The 15478-nt window shown below is 42.0% G+C and overlaps 1 protein-coding gene across 2 annotated transcripts in view; it reads right to left on the reverse strand.

The window, feature by feature from the left end:
- Positions 1 to 15423, reverse strand: part of rad17 (RAD17 checkpoint clamp loader component) — a 49477-nt gene extending 34054 nt beyond the window's left edge. Inside the window, exons 1-5 of one of the 2 annotated variants that reach the window (XM_073466888.1) lie at positions 15272 to 15423; positions 14915 to 14993; positions 13116 to 13346; positions 12206 to 12280; positions 11749 to 11887 (exon numbers count right to left, since the gene is read on the reverse strand). In XM_073466888.1, the coding sequence (XP_073322989.1) occupies positions 11749 to 11887; positions 12206 to 12280; positions 13116 to 13346; positions 14915 to 14956 (487 nt within the window). In that variant the 5' untranslated portion in view covers positions 14957 to 14993; positions 15272 to 15423. The remainder of the gene's footprint in view (positions 1 to 11748; positions 11888 to 12205; positions 12281 to 13115; positions 13347 to 14914; positions 14994 to 15271) is intronic. The other variant, XM_073466887.1, reaches the window with a different exon arrangement.
- Between the last annotated feature and the right edge of the window lie 55 nt (positions 15424 to 15478).

A 15478-nucleotide genomic window follows, 5' to 3' on the forward strand; every position in this document is an offset into this window, starting at 1 on the left:
CTGAAAGAGGCACAGGCTCTGGCGCTGAAACCTGAAGTTGTGCCTTCAACTGCGAAATGGTCTGCTCTTGCTCCTCCACAACCCGTCGCAGCAAGGCCACCTGCTGCCCAGCCGCACTGCTCCTCTTCAAAAATTTCGTACATAACGAAATTGTTTGATGTCCCATCCTCACACACTGAGAGTATCTCTCCTGAGGTGTCACATCTGGATCCATGGACGTATACTGACACATACACAACATACACCAGTTACCTCACAATACTCACAACTACAAAAACTCAAACACATTACATGACACCACTCTCACCAAATGCTCATGAACTACTTACACAAAGGAGCTGAAAGTCCTGCCTCAGCTGGACAAGCTCGAAGTCCTGCACTTCGGCAAACTTCATGGGTGAAGTCGGGAGACTCATTTTCTATGAAAACACACATCCCGTTGACACTTATTACATATCACTTCATCACACACTAACAACACCAACATTAATATTACTTGTAAAACACACATTTGAGTGTGCGTGTTGACACAACGCTAACATTGCACATCATTGTTGCCGTTAGCCACAATGCTAGCTTACCAGCTTAACTTTAAACATCACTAAACACTTTCAATACACTGTCCGAACGGTATAACGACATAGCGACACAACCATCTGTGGTGCTCACACTTATGTTGTGTTGTTAACGTGTAATATCGTCATATTAACTATTGTCGAACAAGTCAACCACATATGAGATACTCACCTTTCCTTCCGCAGACAAAACAACCGGAAAGAAGAGTTACCGTGGACTTTATAGCCCGCTAATGTATGGGAGGAGACATTCTCCAAACAACCTATCATAATCTCTAAGTCCATGGAGCCATCGTTGACTGACAATCACGTCGCACTTCACGTAACAACAACAGGAAGACACACGTAGCAAATGTAACATTGTCATAATTATACATGTCGTTCACTCGACAAAATACAGACAAATGTCACACAAAACAACGAGCCGAGCCAAAACAAAATAACGTAGCAAATCGTACTGTCTGTAGCAACTTATGTCAGTAAACAAATAACACTTATACGTCGAAAATGTCATTCAGCTATGTCAATTCGACAGACTCCTAATAACACTTCTGGCGGAAAAACAAACGTTAATCCCTAGCAAATAACTCTAACTCACCAAATCGTTATCGCGGGTCCGCGCCTCATTCCCTAACTGCATTTCACTGAAGTTTGCCCAAAAACACAGCCCCCTACCCGCGAAAGAATGAATCAAACAACATCACGTTTACTCAAAACGACTATGTGATTGTGTAATTTAACCCCTAAATCGTCCCTTTCTCACTTTCCATGACGTTTGATGAATGACGAAGTCAAACACAACACATTATAACACCATCTACATAATAATAAACAGTCCACAACTATATCTTCACATTATCAGGAAAATACCAAATAATCACCTTAAAAGAACATACACGTCATCGCTATGACGTGTGCCGTGACGCCTCTATTAAAACAAAAACGCCGTACACCTGTGAGTATTACACTGTGGTTTGTCTTTTACGCTGGAGATGGAGGCCGTGTTACACAAACTATAACAAACAATTAGCAAACTCAACTGAGTCCCAATTTAAAAAGGGTTAGACTGAACTATAGTGTCATTACTGTAATATGAAGTGTTGACAACTACTTGTTTTTCTAACACTCAAAACAATGCGTCAAAACCAACACACACAAAAACCCAAACACAACACAAATACACACACACACACACACTTTCTGCCACACATATCACAGGCCTGATGTAAGTACCTCATCACATTTCTAATACAAATGTTACTGTTGTCAGCTGTGTTACATGTATCATATTTAGCTAAACACCATTCCATAGCATCACCCACTTGAAATAAAAAGCCTGCCTCTTGTCCATCACTCACACTTCATTATATAACACATTCCATACAAATTACATATAACTGCAAAAAGATATGTTAACATGCAACAACAAACACCACTATTAACAGGCATATGACACAAATAACAACTTCATAATAAACAAAACCACAACTTACTTACAGTTTCTTCTCATTACAAACAAGATCATTTGTAAACGTCTGTAAAAACCAAATCATGTGTCATCTTAACTTAGACACTATATAAAACAAAAATTCACTACAAATCTTAACAATTCTATGATAACACAATAAATGTATTTTTCTAAACCAATACATTTTACAATCACAATCATGAAAACACTAAAAAAAATCCCAACTAACATTAACAATAACAACATTGGAGTCCTCTCAATTTTCTCTCCAGACCCATTATAACATCTTCCATGCAGAACAACAAATGTCAAAGCCTTTTCACAGAAGCTTTAAATGTATTAGCAATGTACAGCAGGTAAATGTGCTGACAGTATGAAACACTGTCATCTGATAAATCTTTACTACCTTGATTGACATGCATGAGCCTAAAGCCAGCACGTCACTCTAGAGTAAATACAATAAACTCAAAAAATCAAACACTACAGTTAATGTATCTCATTGGAATCAATCACTAAACACCTGAAACAACCCAAATGCTTATAGGTAGAAAGACACGCCATTTGTTCTCATAATTACTTGCAATGACCTCTCACTGCTCTCTCCTCTCTGCAACACTCCCTTTCTGCTGAAAGGCAAACAACTCACTGTTTCACACGTCCAGGTTCAGGTCATGCTGTGTATAGACAACAGGCCAACAGTTCAATAACTGTGAACAACTTTGACAATACTACTTTAAAGACCGTTTAAGCTCCGCTCAAACATTTTGCTAAACCTGTGTTGACAACTTAAATGATATTTGTCTTAAATTTTCTCCAGGAAAAACATGCACACCCCAACACCAACATGTCACAACAGCAACATGCCTTGACAGTAACATGCCCCAACACCAGCATGCCCCAACCGCACCATGCCACATGAGCAGCACACGCCGACCCGTGTCGCCTGCGAGGGCCCGTTCATTGCTGCTTGCAGCTTTAATTATTTTTATTTTTAGTTTTTTTTCTTTGTCCAAAATGATCGCATTTTTCACTGCCTGAATGTGAATGAAAAGTCAATTTTATTTGGCAAACACATTAGGCTTGGCGAAAAATTTTATAATCTGTTGTCGTTGTGATTTTTCACCACTTGGTGGCGCTACAATCAAGGAAAGTGCGTTTTGGCTAATAACTCCCACATACTTTGTCGCACATTCAAAAACCTTATATCCCTGCGTTAGGTGAATCTTGCTGAATCTCCTGATATAGGCCACGCCCATTTCCGCCTACCGTTTTTTTTCGCTAGCTCGCGAAATGTCGAAAACCTACTTTTTCGAACTCCTCCCAGGCAATTTCACCAATTTGCACAAAACTTTGCACACAGCATCTGTGAACCCTTCTGACAAAAAGTTATTAAAAGAATTTTGATATTCCAAAGAATACTCAAGTTATTAAATAACAACTTCCTGTAGATTACAGTTAAAACAGGAAGTGTTGCATATCTCCACATTGGTGTGTCCAAATGACATGAAACTCAGGATACTAATTCCACATGAGCCCCTTAGGCTCTGTGCAAAATTTCGGCTGATGGCCCCTAGGTGGCGCTCTTTAAATTGAAGTATTTTATATCTCGACATTGGTTGGTCGGATTAACACAAAACTTGGTACACTCATTGCCAATGGCCTCCTGAGGACAAATGACAAAGGTCTTACCGATCTGACACTAGGTGGCGCTCTGGTGGCAGTTTCATTTTATAATTGGCACTGTGCCCACACCATAACACTTATGGATATGAAACTGATTGGGGTGGTATAGACTGGCATCTGTAACTCACACACCAAAAATCACCAGCAGGTGGCGCTATTATCAAGAAAAAACGTTTTTTGCTAATTACTCCCACATAATATGGTGGACATTGTTAAACATTATATCTATATCTTCCCTGAATACAGCCGAACCGTGTGATGTAGGCCACGCCCACGTTCGCACTGAATTTCCATTCGCAAATTCGCCAAATGTTGCAAACCTACTTTTTCGAACTCCTCCCAGGCAATTTATCCAATTTGCACCAAACTTTGCACGCAGCATCTCTGGACCCTCCTGACAAAAAGTTATTAAAAGAAATGTGCTAGTCCACAGAACGGCCAAAATATACAACAACAATTTCCTGCGCATTGTGGTCAAACAGACATTCTTGTGTATCTTGATGAAATACAGTCGGATGAACACAAAACTTTTGGCAATTGTGTTCCATGGCACGATGAGCATTTCTACTAAATTTCGTGAAAATCGACCAATAGGTGGCGCTTTTATTGCTAAATGACGAAACAGCAGCTTCACTGCCTTCAGTTTTGTTTCCTCTACAGAAGTTGTTGCATGAACAAGCCTCGACAGCAGCATGCCCGGACAGCAGCATGTCACGACAGCAGCATGCCCCGACAGCAGCACGCCCCGACGGCAGCACGCCCCGACCCGCGTGGACTGCGAGGGCCCGTTCATCGCTGCTTGCAGCTTTAATTATTATTATTATTTTATTCCTTCGTCCAAAATGATGGCATTTTTCACTGCCTGAATGTGAATGAAAAGTCGATTTTATTTGGCAAAGTCAGTGGGCTTGGCGAAAAATTTTATAATCTGTTGTTGTTGTGAACGTGCACCACTAGGTGGCGCTATTATCAATGTAAGTACGTTTTGGCTAATAACTCCCACATACTTTGTCGCACCTTCAAAAACCTTATATCCACGCGTTCAGTGAATTGTGCTGAATCTCCTGATATAGGCCACGCCCATTTCTGCTTTGCGTTTTTTTCAGTAGCTCGCGAAATGTCGCAAACCTACTTTTTCGAACTCCTCCCAGGCAATGTCACCAATTTGCACCAAACTTTACACACAGCATCTGTTGACCCTCCTGACAAAAAGTTATTAAAAGAATTGTGATATTCCAAGAAATACTCAAGTTATTAAATAACAAGTTCCTGCAGATTTCGTTCCAAACAGGAAGTGTTGCATATCTTCACATTGGTTTGTCCAAATGACGTGAAACTCAGGATACTACTTGCTCATGAGGCCCAAAGGCTCTGTGCGAAATTTTGGGTGATGACAAGTAGGTGGCGCTATTTAAATTGAAGAATTTTATATCTCGACATCGGTTGGTCGGATGAACAGAAAACTTGGTACACTCATTGCCTCTGCCCTCCTGATGACAGCTGACAAAGGGGTTAGTGATGTGACACTAGGTGGCGCTCTGGTGGCAGTTTCATTTTATATTTGGCACTGTGCCCACACCATAAGACTTATGGATATGAAATTCATAGGGGTGGTATAGACTGGCCCCTGTATCTCACATACCAAAAATGACCAACAGGTGTCGCTATTATCAACACAAAACAGTTTTTGACTAATAACTCCCACATAATTTGTCGGACATTGTTAAACCTTATATCTACGTGTTCCCTGAATTCACCTGAATTGTATGATGTAGGCCACGTCCACTTTTGCGCAACATTTCCATTCGCAAATGCGCAAAATGTCACAAACCTACATTTTCGAACTCCTCCCAGACAATTTCACCAATTTGCACCAAACTTTGCACACAGCACCTGTGGACCCTCCTGACAAAAAGTTATTAAAAGAATTTTGATATTCCAAAGAATACTCAAGTTATTAAATAACAACTTCCTGTAGATTACAGTCAAAAGAGGAAGTGTTGCATATATCCACATTGGTGTGTCCAAATGACGTGAAACTCAGGACAGTACTTCCCCATGAGCCCCTAAGACTCTGTGCAAAATCTTGGCCCATGACCACTAGGTGGCGCTATTTAAATTGAAGTATTTTATATCTCGACATTGGTTGGTCGGATTAACACGAAACTTGGTACACTGATTGCCAATGGCCTCCTGAGGACAGCTGACGAAGGTGTTACCGATCTGACAATAGGTGGCGCTCTGGTGGCAATTTCATTTTATAATTGGCACTGTGCCCACACCATAACACTTATGGATATGAAACTGATTGGGGTGGTATAGACTGGCATCTGTAACTCACACACCAAAAATCACCAGCAGGTGGCGCTATTATCAACACAATACCGTTTTTGGCTATCAGTTAAGACATGCGCGCACAATAACGGGGCAATGGGTCCGGATAAGGAGCACGCCCCGACGGCAGCACGCCCCGACCCGCGTGGCCTGCGAGGGCCCGTTCATCGCTGCTTGCAGCTTTAATTAGGGCCCGAGCAGTGAAACTGCAAGGACCCTATTGTAATTGTAATGATTATTATTTGTTATTTGTTATTTTTCTTCTGACGAAATGATCGCATTTTTCACTGCCTGAACATACCCCAAAACTCATCAAACTTGGAATATATGTCATACCTGGCGAAAAATTTTATAATCTGTTGTCGTTGTGAATTTTCACCACTAGGTGGCGCTACAATCAAGGAAAGTGCGTTTTGGCTAATAACTCCCACATACTTTGTCGCACATTCAAAAACCTTACATCCACGCGTTCAGTGAATTGTGCTGAATCTCCTGATATAGGCCACGCCCATTTCCGCCTACCGTTTTTTTTCGCTAGCTCGCGAAATGTTGCAAACCTACTTTTTCGAACTCCTCCCGGGCAATTTCACCGATTTGCACCAAACTTTGCACACAGCATCTGTGGACCCTCCTGACAAAAAGTTATTAAAAGAATTTTGCTATTCCAAACAATACTCAAGTTATTAAATAACAACTTCCTGTAGATTTGGGTCAAAACAGGAAGTGTTGCACAGCTCCACATTGGTGTGTCCAAATGACATGAAACTCAGTATACTACTTCCACATGAGCCCCTAAGGCTCTGTGCAAAATCTTGGCCCATGACCACTAGGTGGCGCTATTTAAATTGAAGTATTTTATATCTCCACATTGGTTGGTCGGATTAACACAAAACTTGGTACAGTGATTGCAAATGGCCTCCTGAGGACAACTGACGAAGGTGTTACCGATCTGACACTAGGTGGCGCTCTGGTGGCAGTTTCATTTTATATTTGGCACTGTGCCCACACCATAACACTTATGGACATGAAATACATAGGGGTGGTATAGACTGGCCCCTGTAACTCACACACCAAAAATCACCAGCAGGTGGCGCTATTATCAAGAAAAAACTTTTTTTGCTAATTACTCCCACATAATATGGTGCACATCGTTAAACATTATATCTATATATTCCCTGAATACAGCCGAACCGTGTGATGTAGGCCATGCCCACGTTCGCACTGAATTTCCATTCGCAAATTCGCCAAATGTCGCAAACCTGCTTTTTCGAACTCCTCCCAGGCAATTTTTCCAATTTGCACCAAACTTTGCACACAGCATCTGTGGACTCTCCTGACAAAAAGTTATTAAAAGAATTGTGATAGTATAAAGAACGAACAAAATATAAAACAACAATTTCCTGCACGTTGTGGTAAACCACACAGTCCTGCATATCTTGATGAAATACAGTCCGATTAACACAAAACTTTTTTGATTTGTCTTCCATGCCCACATGAGGATTTGTGCCAAATTCGGTGCATATCCACCAATAGGTGGCGCTTTTATTGCTAAATGACGAAATGACAGCTTGACTGCCTTCACTTTCATTTCCTCAATGGAAGTTGTTGCAAGTAGAAGCCCCGACAGCAGCATGTCACGACAGCAGCATGCCCCGACAGCAGCACGCCCCGACAGCAGCACGCCCGAGAGCAGCACGCCCCGACCCGCGTGGACTGCGAGGGCCCGTTCATCGCTGCTTGCAGCTTTAATTATTATTATTATTTTTCTTTGTCCGTAATGATCGCATTTTTCACTGCCTGAACATACCCCAAAAGTCACCAAACTTGGAATATAGATCAGACCTGGCGAAAAATTTTATAATCTGTTGTCGTTGTGGACTTTCACCACTAGGTGGCGCTATAATCAAGAAAAGTGTGTTTTGGCTAATAACTCCCACATACTTTGTCGCACATTCAAAAACCTTACATCCACGCGTTCAGTGAATTGTGCTGAATCTCCTGATATAGGCCACGCCCATTTCTGCCCACCATTTTTTTTCGCTAGCTCGCCAAATGTCGTAAACCTACTTTTTCGAACTCCTCCCAGGCAATTTCACCAATTAGCACCAAACTTTGCACACAGCATCTGTGGACTCTTCTGACAAAAAGTTATTAAAAGAATTTAGAAATGCCAAAGAATACTCAAGTTATTAAATAACAACTTCCTGCAGATTTCGTTCCAAACAGGAAGTGTTGCATATCTCCACATTGGTTTGTCCAAATGACGTGAAACTCAAGATACTACTTCCCCATGAGCCCCTAAGGCTCTGTGCTAAATCTTGGCCCATCACCACTAGGTGGCGCTATTTAAAATGAAGTATTTTATATCTCCACATCGGTTGGCGGGATTAACACAAAACTTGGTACACTCATTGCCACTGCCCTTCTGACGATAGCTGACAAAGGGGTTACCGATCTGACACTAGGTGGCGCTCTGGTGGCAGTTTCATTTTATATTTGGCACTGTGCCCACACCATAACACTTATGGATATGAAATTCATAGGGGTGGTATAGACTGGCCCCTGTAACTCACACACCAAAAATGACCAGCAGGTGGCGCTATTATCAAGAAAAAACGTTTTTTGCTAATTACTCCCACATAATATGGTGCACATCGTTAAACATTATATCTATATGTTCCCTGAATACAGCCGAACCGTGTGATGTAGGCCACGCCCATGTTCGCACTGAATTTCCATTCGCAAATTCGCCAAATGTCGCAAACCTACTTTTTCGAACTCCTCCCAGGCAATTTCACCGATTTGCACCAAACTTTGCATACAGCATCTGTGGACTCTCCTGACAAAAAGTTATTAAAAGAATTGTGATAGCCTAAAGAACGACCAAAATATAAAACAACAATTTCCTGCACGTTGTGGTAAACCACACAGTCTTGCATATCTTGATGAAATACAGTCCGATTAACACAAAACTTTTTTGATTTGTCTTCCATGCCCACATGAAGGTTTGTGCCAAATTCGGTGCATATCCACCAATAGGTGGCGCTTTTATTGCTAAATGACGAAATGACAGCTTGACTGCCTTCACTTTCATTTCCTCAATGGCAGTTGTTGCAAGTAGAAGCCCCGACAGCAGCATGCCCCGACAGCAGCGCGCCCCGACAGCAGCACGCCCCGACGCGCGTGGACTGCGAGGGCCCGTTCATCGCTGCTTGCAGCTTTAATTTATCACATTGCAACTGCAAGGGCCCTGACACAGTAGGCCGACGGTAGGTTTCGGCCAATGAACTGGCCATCAGTGAGCATCTGTGGCCCATCTGTAGCGGTGTATTGACACTAGTCAGGCCTTGTCGGCGGCTTTTTGGCCAAGTGAGCACACCAACCCCTTTCCGTGAAAGAAATTACTATGATTGGCAGTTCAGCTCAGTGAATCAGTGCACAAGAAGAGAAATAGAAATTAAAGCTGCAAGCAGCGATGAACGGGCCCTCGCAGTCCACGCGCGTCGGGGCGTGCTGCTGTCGGGGCGCGCTGCTGTCGGGGCATGCTGCTGTCGGGGCTTCTACTTGCAACAACTGCCATTGAGGAAATGAAAGTGAAGGCAGTCAAGCTGTCATTTCGTCATTTAGCAATAAAAGCGCCACCTATTGGTGGATATGCACCGAATTTGGCACAAACCTTCATGTGGGCATGGAAGACAAATCAAAAAAGTTTTGTGTTAATCGGACTGTATTTCATCAAGATATGCAAGACTGTGTGGTTTACCACAACGTGCAGGAAATTGTTGTTTTATATTTTGGTCGTTCTTTAGGCTATCACAATTCTTTTAATAACTTTTTGTCAGGAGAGTCCACAGATGCTGTATGCAAAGTTTGGTGCAAATCGGTGAAATTGCCTGGGAGGAGTTCGAAAAAGTAGGTTTGCGACATTTGGCGAATTTGCGAATGGAAATTCAGTGCGAACATGGGCGTGGCCTACATCACACGGTTCGGCTGTATTCAGGGAACATATAGATATAATGTTTAACGATGTGCACCATATTATGTGGGAGTAATTAGCAAAAAACGTTTTTTCTTGATAATAGCGCCACCTGCTGGTCATTTTTGGTGTGTGAGTTACAGGGGCCAGTCTATACCACCCCTATGAATTTCATATCCATAAGTGTTATGGTGTGGGCACAGTGCCAAATATAAAATGAAACTGCCACCAGAGCGCCACCTAGTGTCAGATCGGTAACCCCTTTGTCAGCTATCGTCAGAAGGGCAGTGGCAATGAGTGTACCAAGTTTTGTGTTAATCCCGCCAACCGATGTGGAGATATAAAATACTTCATTTTAAATAGCGCCACCTAGTGGTGATGGGCCAAGATTTAGCACAGAGCCTTAGGGGCTCATGGGGAAGTAGTATCTTGAGTTTCACGTCATTTGGACAAACCAATGTGGAGATATGCAACACTTCCTGTTTGGAACGAAATCTGCAGGAAGTTGTTATTTAATAACTTGAGTATTCTTTGGCATTTCTAAATTCTTTTAATAACTTTTTGTCAGAAGAGTCCACAGATGCTGTGTGCAAAGTTTGGTGCTAATTGGTGAAATTGCCTGGGAGGAGTTCGAAAAAGTAGGTTTACGACATTTGGCGAGCTAGCGAAAAAAAATGGTGGGCAGAAATGGGCGTGGCCTATATCAGGAGATTCAGCACAATTCACTGAACGCGTGGATGTAAGGTTTTTGAATGTGCGACAAAGTATGTGGGAGTTATTAGCCAAAACACACTTTTCTTGATTATAGCGCCACCTAGTGGTGAAAGTCCACAACGACAACAGATTATAAAATTTTTCGCCAGGTCTGATCTATATTCCAAGTTTGGTGACTTTTGGGGTATGTTCAGGCAGTGAAAAATGCGATCATTACGGACAAAGAAAAATAATAATAATAATAATAATAATCATTACAAAAACAATAGGGTCCTCGCAGTTTCACTGCTCGGGCCCTAAAAATAAAGGGAAAGCCCCTTGAGCCTGTTGCTGTAATATCCATGAGTTCAACCACACAGGCCAGATTGTCCTTATTGTCCGCCTCAGCCTATTTGCCAGTGCCATTTACTACATTTTATCATGCATGTTATTCCATTCTATAATAAAAAAAGGTATGGATCTGGTGGTGCCAATCAGCACTGCCTCCAATGCTGCCTTGTGGCCTCTTGTGGTACTGCAGTAAAACAATTCCCTGCAGCCCAAAAATAATTTTCCCATAGACCACCATTACAGAGTCTTCTGTCAAACTGTTGACAGAATACCTTGAAATAAAGATCCAGCATATTTGGTCACATGTTCAAAAGACCTATAATAAATTCATTGAATGAATGTTTTTGTGACAAAGTAGTTTGTGTTCCACTCATTCATCACACAAACATGAGAGCCGTAGAATCATTGGAGCTGAAGGCTGACATGATGAACATGTTGACCACGACTTTGTCAGCTAGAATTTCATTGATACAATAAATAGCCGATAATATACATTTTCCAGTATCAGGCTGATAATTTAGTGTTCCAATATTGTGAATCCCTAGTCTAAACAAAAGCATGTGAACATGAACAAGGTCATTTTCATTTGTATTAATAATAACGTTATGCTTATTCTCAGTTTGACAGAAGCACTGATAGCAGGTAGGGCATTAAGGATTTATCCTCACCATGCTGGCTGCTACTGTATGGCTCATGGTTGGTGGGGTTGGTCCACTCGTGGACCCTGAGGCCCAACTCCTTAGACAAAACCTGGACTGTGGCAGTCTTTCCACAGCCGGATGGTCCCGTCAGCAGCAAGATGCCACTCTGAAGATGACAAAAGAATGGCTAAACCTGAACCGCCAGCTTCACTTAAAACCTCCACAGACAACATTATAATAGTTTAAGATCATAACACGCTACAGGATCAGTTCTTCTTCACATATCTTTGTCTCAAAACAGTACGTCTTGTATGACTGCCACTCCTGACAGCAAAGCTCATTGGATGTCCTGTTACATCACTAAAGAAAATGTCATAACAGAGGCAACAGTCACTCATAGACAATATTAGGGTACAAAGATTGGTGCCAAGGTTTAGTCATTGAAGTCATGAATGATCAGAATCAAAAATGAAAGTTCACGTACCTGTGGTGTGTTTGTGTGAACTCGTATCCAGTTCTCCACTTCTTCTATCTTCTTCTTGTGGACAGCTAGCTCAGCCTACACAAACACACACAGTAACCATTAAACAAGAGAACAGAAGGTTCAGTTCTCAAATCAAATACACTTACACCCCTGGTCACTGGAGGTGGGTGGGGGATTACTTCCCATTTCTGTGGCCACCGCATAAATGCATGCGGTACCCTGAAGAACAGGTTCAGATTTTTTCCTAGTCCGTCTCAAAAAATACTTGCATGCCTAATATGTACACTGAGATAGTGGCAGTGGCTATCAATATTCCTTGCTACACTGGCAGTGAAGTAAGTCCCTCAGTGCAATTCTAATAAGGAAACTACAAACTAAAAGGCTATAAACATTGAAGGATACCCATTTCATTTGACAAAGTGATTGCTGGCCCACTTTGGCTTCAGCAGAATTTAGAGATTAGAATTAGCGATGTGGATTTTGACCACATCTCTTACATTGGAGTTGTGCTACAAAAAGGTATCACTTCACGGCCAGTAATAATAAAATGTGGCAAACTATTGTACACAGACGACAAAAGTGAAATATACAAATGAACTAGATTTATTTGAAATGTCGTTGGGTGATTGACGATATATATGCGCTAAGACAACAGGAATGCATTAACAATCAGAGATTTTGTCATACCATTTATACCAAGATAGCAATGCATTAATATTTCTAGATGTATTAGGTTAATGCATGCAATGTTTTGCATTAAACATTAGGCCCTCACTGCCTTAATGTGATGAGAGAACACTGCAGACACATCACAGTACTTTTGAACTTATGACAGACAAACTCTGCAAGTCAGACCAGTCATTGGCTGAATGCAAATCTATTAATAGATACCGATGAAGATGAAGCTCACCTGTGAACGTGGGAAGTATTTGTCCACCCAGGGTTCATCCTGGTCCCTCTGGGCTGACTTATTTAGCAGGTAGGGTGTGAGAGGGTCTGAACTGCCAACCTTTACTTTTCTCTTACCAGGCCTCTTGGGCTCAGCCTTGGAGCACAAAACCTGGCTGCCCTTACCCATTCCAGAGAGAGAAAAGTTTTCCCCAGGAAAATCAGTGAAGGAGGGGTCCACCCAGCGGTTCAGCTATTAGAAATACAGTCAAGCAAAAATGATTATAGATTCATAAGGAATAACTGAAAAAGGTTAACTACGATAAGTCAATGTTTATAAATTACAGCCAAAAAACAATTACTAGACAGAACCAGAACTATAAATAGTTGCCCCTAAATACCACCAGAACCATGTTCGGTGTTAGGTTTCACTCTAGTTAATGTGTGTACTTCTACTGGTCCCACTGCATTGTGTATCTACTCCGGAGCATGGCGCATCAATAATAGTTAGTTAATTGTCATAATAAAACACTCTGTGTTGACACCAGCATAAAAAACTCAAAAAAGAGACAAATCCAAGCACTTCTTCTAATCTGAATCCTGAAATCACATCACATAATCATCGCCAGTCAACAGAGGGAGCTGCCTGGCTGCCTGCCAGGGACATTTGCTGTTTTCCAGGCGGAAGTGTGACAAATAGTTGGTAGGACAGCATGACAAAGACTTATCCATATATAAATTCTAAATTTTTTTTCCTCGTATAAGTTGCCAAAGACATTACCTGCTACCATATTACTGTTGTTTGGCCCTGTAACGTTGCTTTGTGGGTTCAAGTGTGGGAAATTTCTCTTTTCTTTGATGGGTGAAGGATGTGTTTAGTTGTCAGACTGTGAACAACATCAGAACATCACACCCCTGTCCTGCCCTGCAGGCTTACCCTAAAACACAAGCCCAAAGCACAATGCCTCCTTTTCAAGGCGGGAATATCGCACCAATATTCCGCCTCGCCATCTGATTCAAAGTCAGAAATGGAATGGGGGGACAGTTTTGTTACGCCTCTGATCCGCCAGCGGAGGAAGTAACAGAGCCGCAACAGAGGCGAGACAACGTCTGTGTGTAAGGGTAGGCCGGCAGCGCTGGACAGGAGTATGATGTTCTGATGGCGTCCATAGTCTGACATGGTAGGTCAGGATCACAAACATCAGAACAGCATCCATATGATTATAAACAGCCGGCGGATACATTTTTAGATTTACAGATGGAAATGGGGGAAACATGGGAGGGCTGGACTAATCATCTGGCAGCACAGCCATACCTTAGTGTTGCATTGGATTATTTTCTACATGTTCACAATTTCTCATTTATTGTCATGTTATTTATGAGACAGCCTCTTAATTTTTCTCTCAACGTGCACAAGATTGATGCATTTAACTTTAAAATGTGCAAAACTTTCCTCCAGGGGAGGAAGTTAGACAGCCCTAAATCCTTGTGGACTGACAGGGACCACGGCACATTTACTGTACATCTGGACACTGGGATGTGGCCTCCTTGCTCAAAGTGGCGCAGGTGGTGCCTTGCATGGTTGCCTCTGCCCTCAGTGTATGAATGTGCTTTGAGAGGTAAGTACGAATAGATTGTACATAAATACAATCCAATTTTAGCAAATATACTTTGTATGCATTCATAAACACTTCAAACATCAGATAGTTGATGACATATTGCCTCTACAAATCTAAGCACAAAGACACACACACACACACACACACACACACAAACCATACTGCTAATGCACTTGTCATGTAGACCTCTTGAAGAACTCACCCTGCTTGAAGCAGCTTTATCTCCCACAGAGAGCCTGCTCATCCCTCACCGCGGTGCTTCACATGGATTCAAGGAAGAACTGGCAACCCGGAAAGCAGTTGGAAAAGTTACTGGTGATGGATGTAACTAACACAAAGTTACTGGTGATGGATGTAACTAACACAAGAGCACAGTTCTCCAAGTATATAAAACAAACATCGTATCCTGCAGAAACAAAGGGTCAGTGGACATTTAACACTGCATTTTATTTAGCTTGAATCCTGCTAACGTTCCCCCAACATTTTGAAGTTTGGGTTAACGTAAACTGCCGTAAGTTTATGTTAAGCTAATATGATAACTCTGCGCACTTACACTTACCTTGTTTGACCATTTCATGTGTCCTGAGCAGACTTCGGTGCTTCCGTCACCTCAGGCTGTTGTTCAGAGATGATGTGAACTACTTTCAGAGTCGCAGAGGGTTAACGTTTGTGTTACGACGGAGTTAAAGGCGAAGGAGCTGCGCATGGAGACAAGATTCAAAACGAGTGTACGGAGTGCCGTAAACTGATTGTCCAATGACGTAAA

The sequence above is a fragment of the Pagrus major genome, chromosome 5 (genome assembly GCF_040436345.1).
Source record: "Pagrus major chromosome 5, Pma_NU_1.0".
In the NCBI taxonomy this organism is placed as follows: Eukaryota; Metazoa; Chordata; class Actinopteri; order Spariformes; family Sparidae; genus Pagrus; species Pagrus major.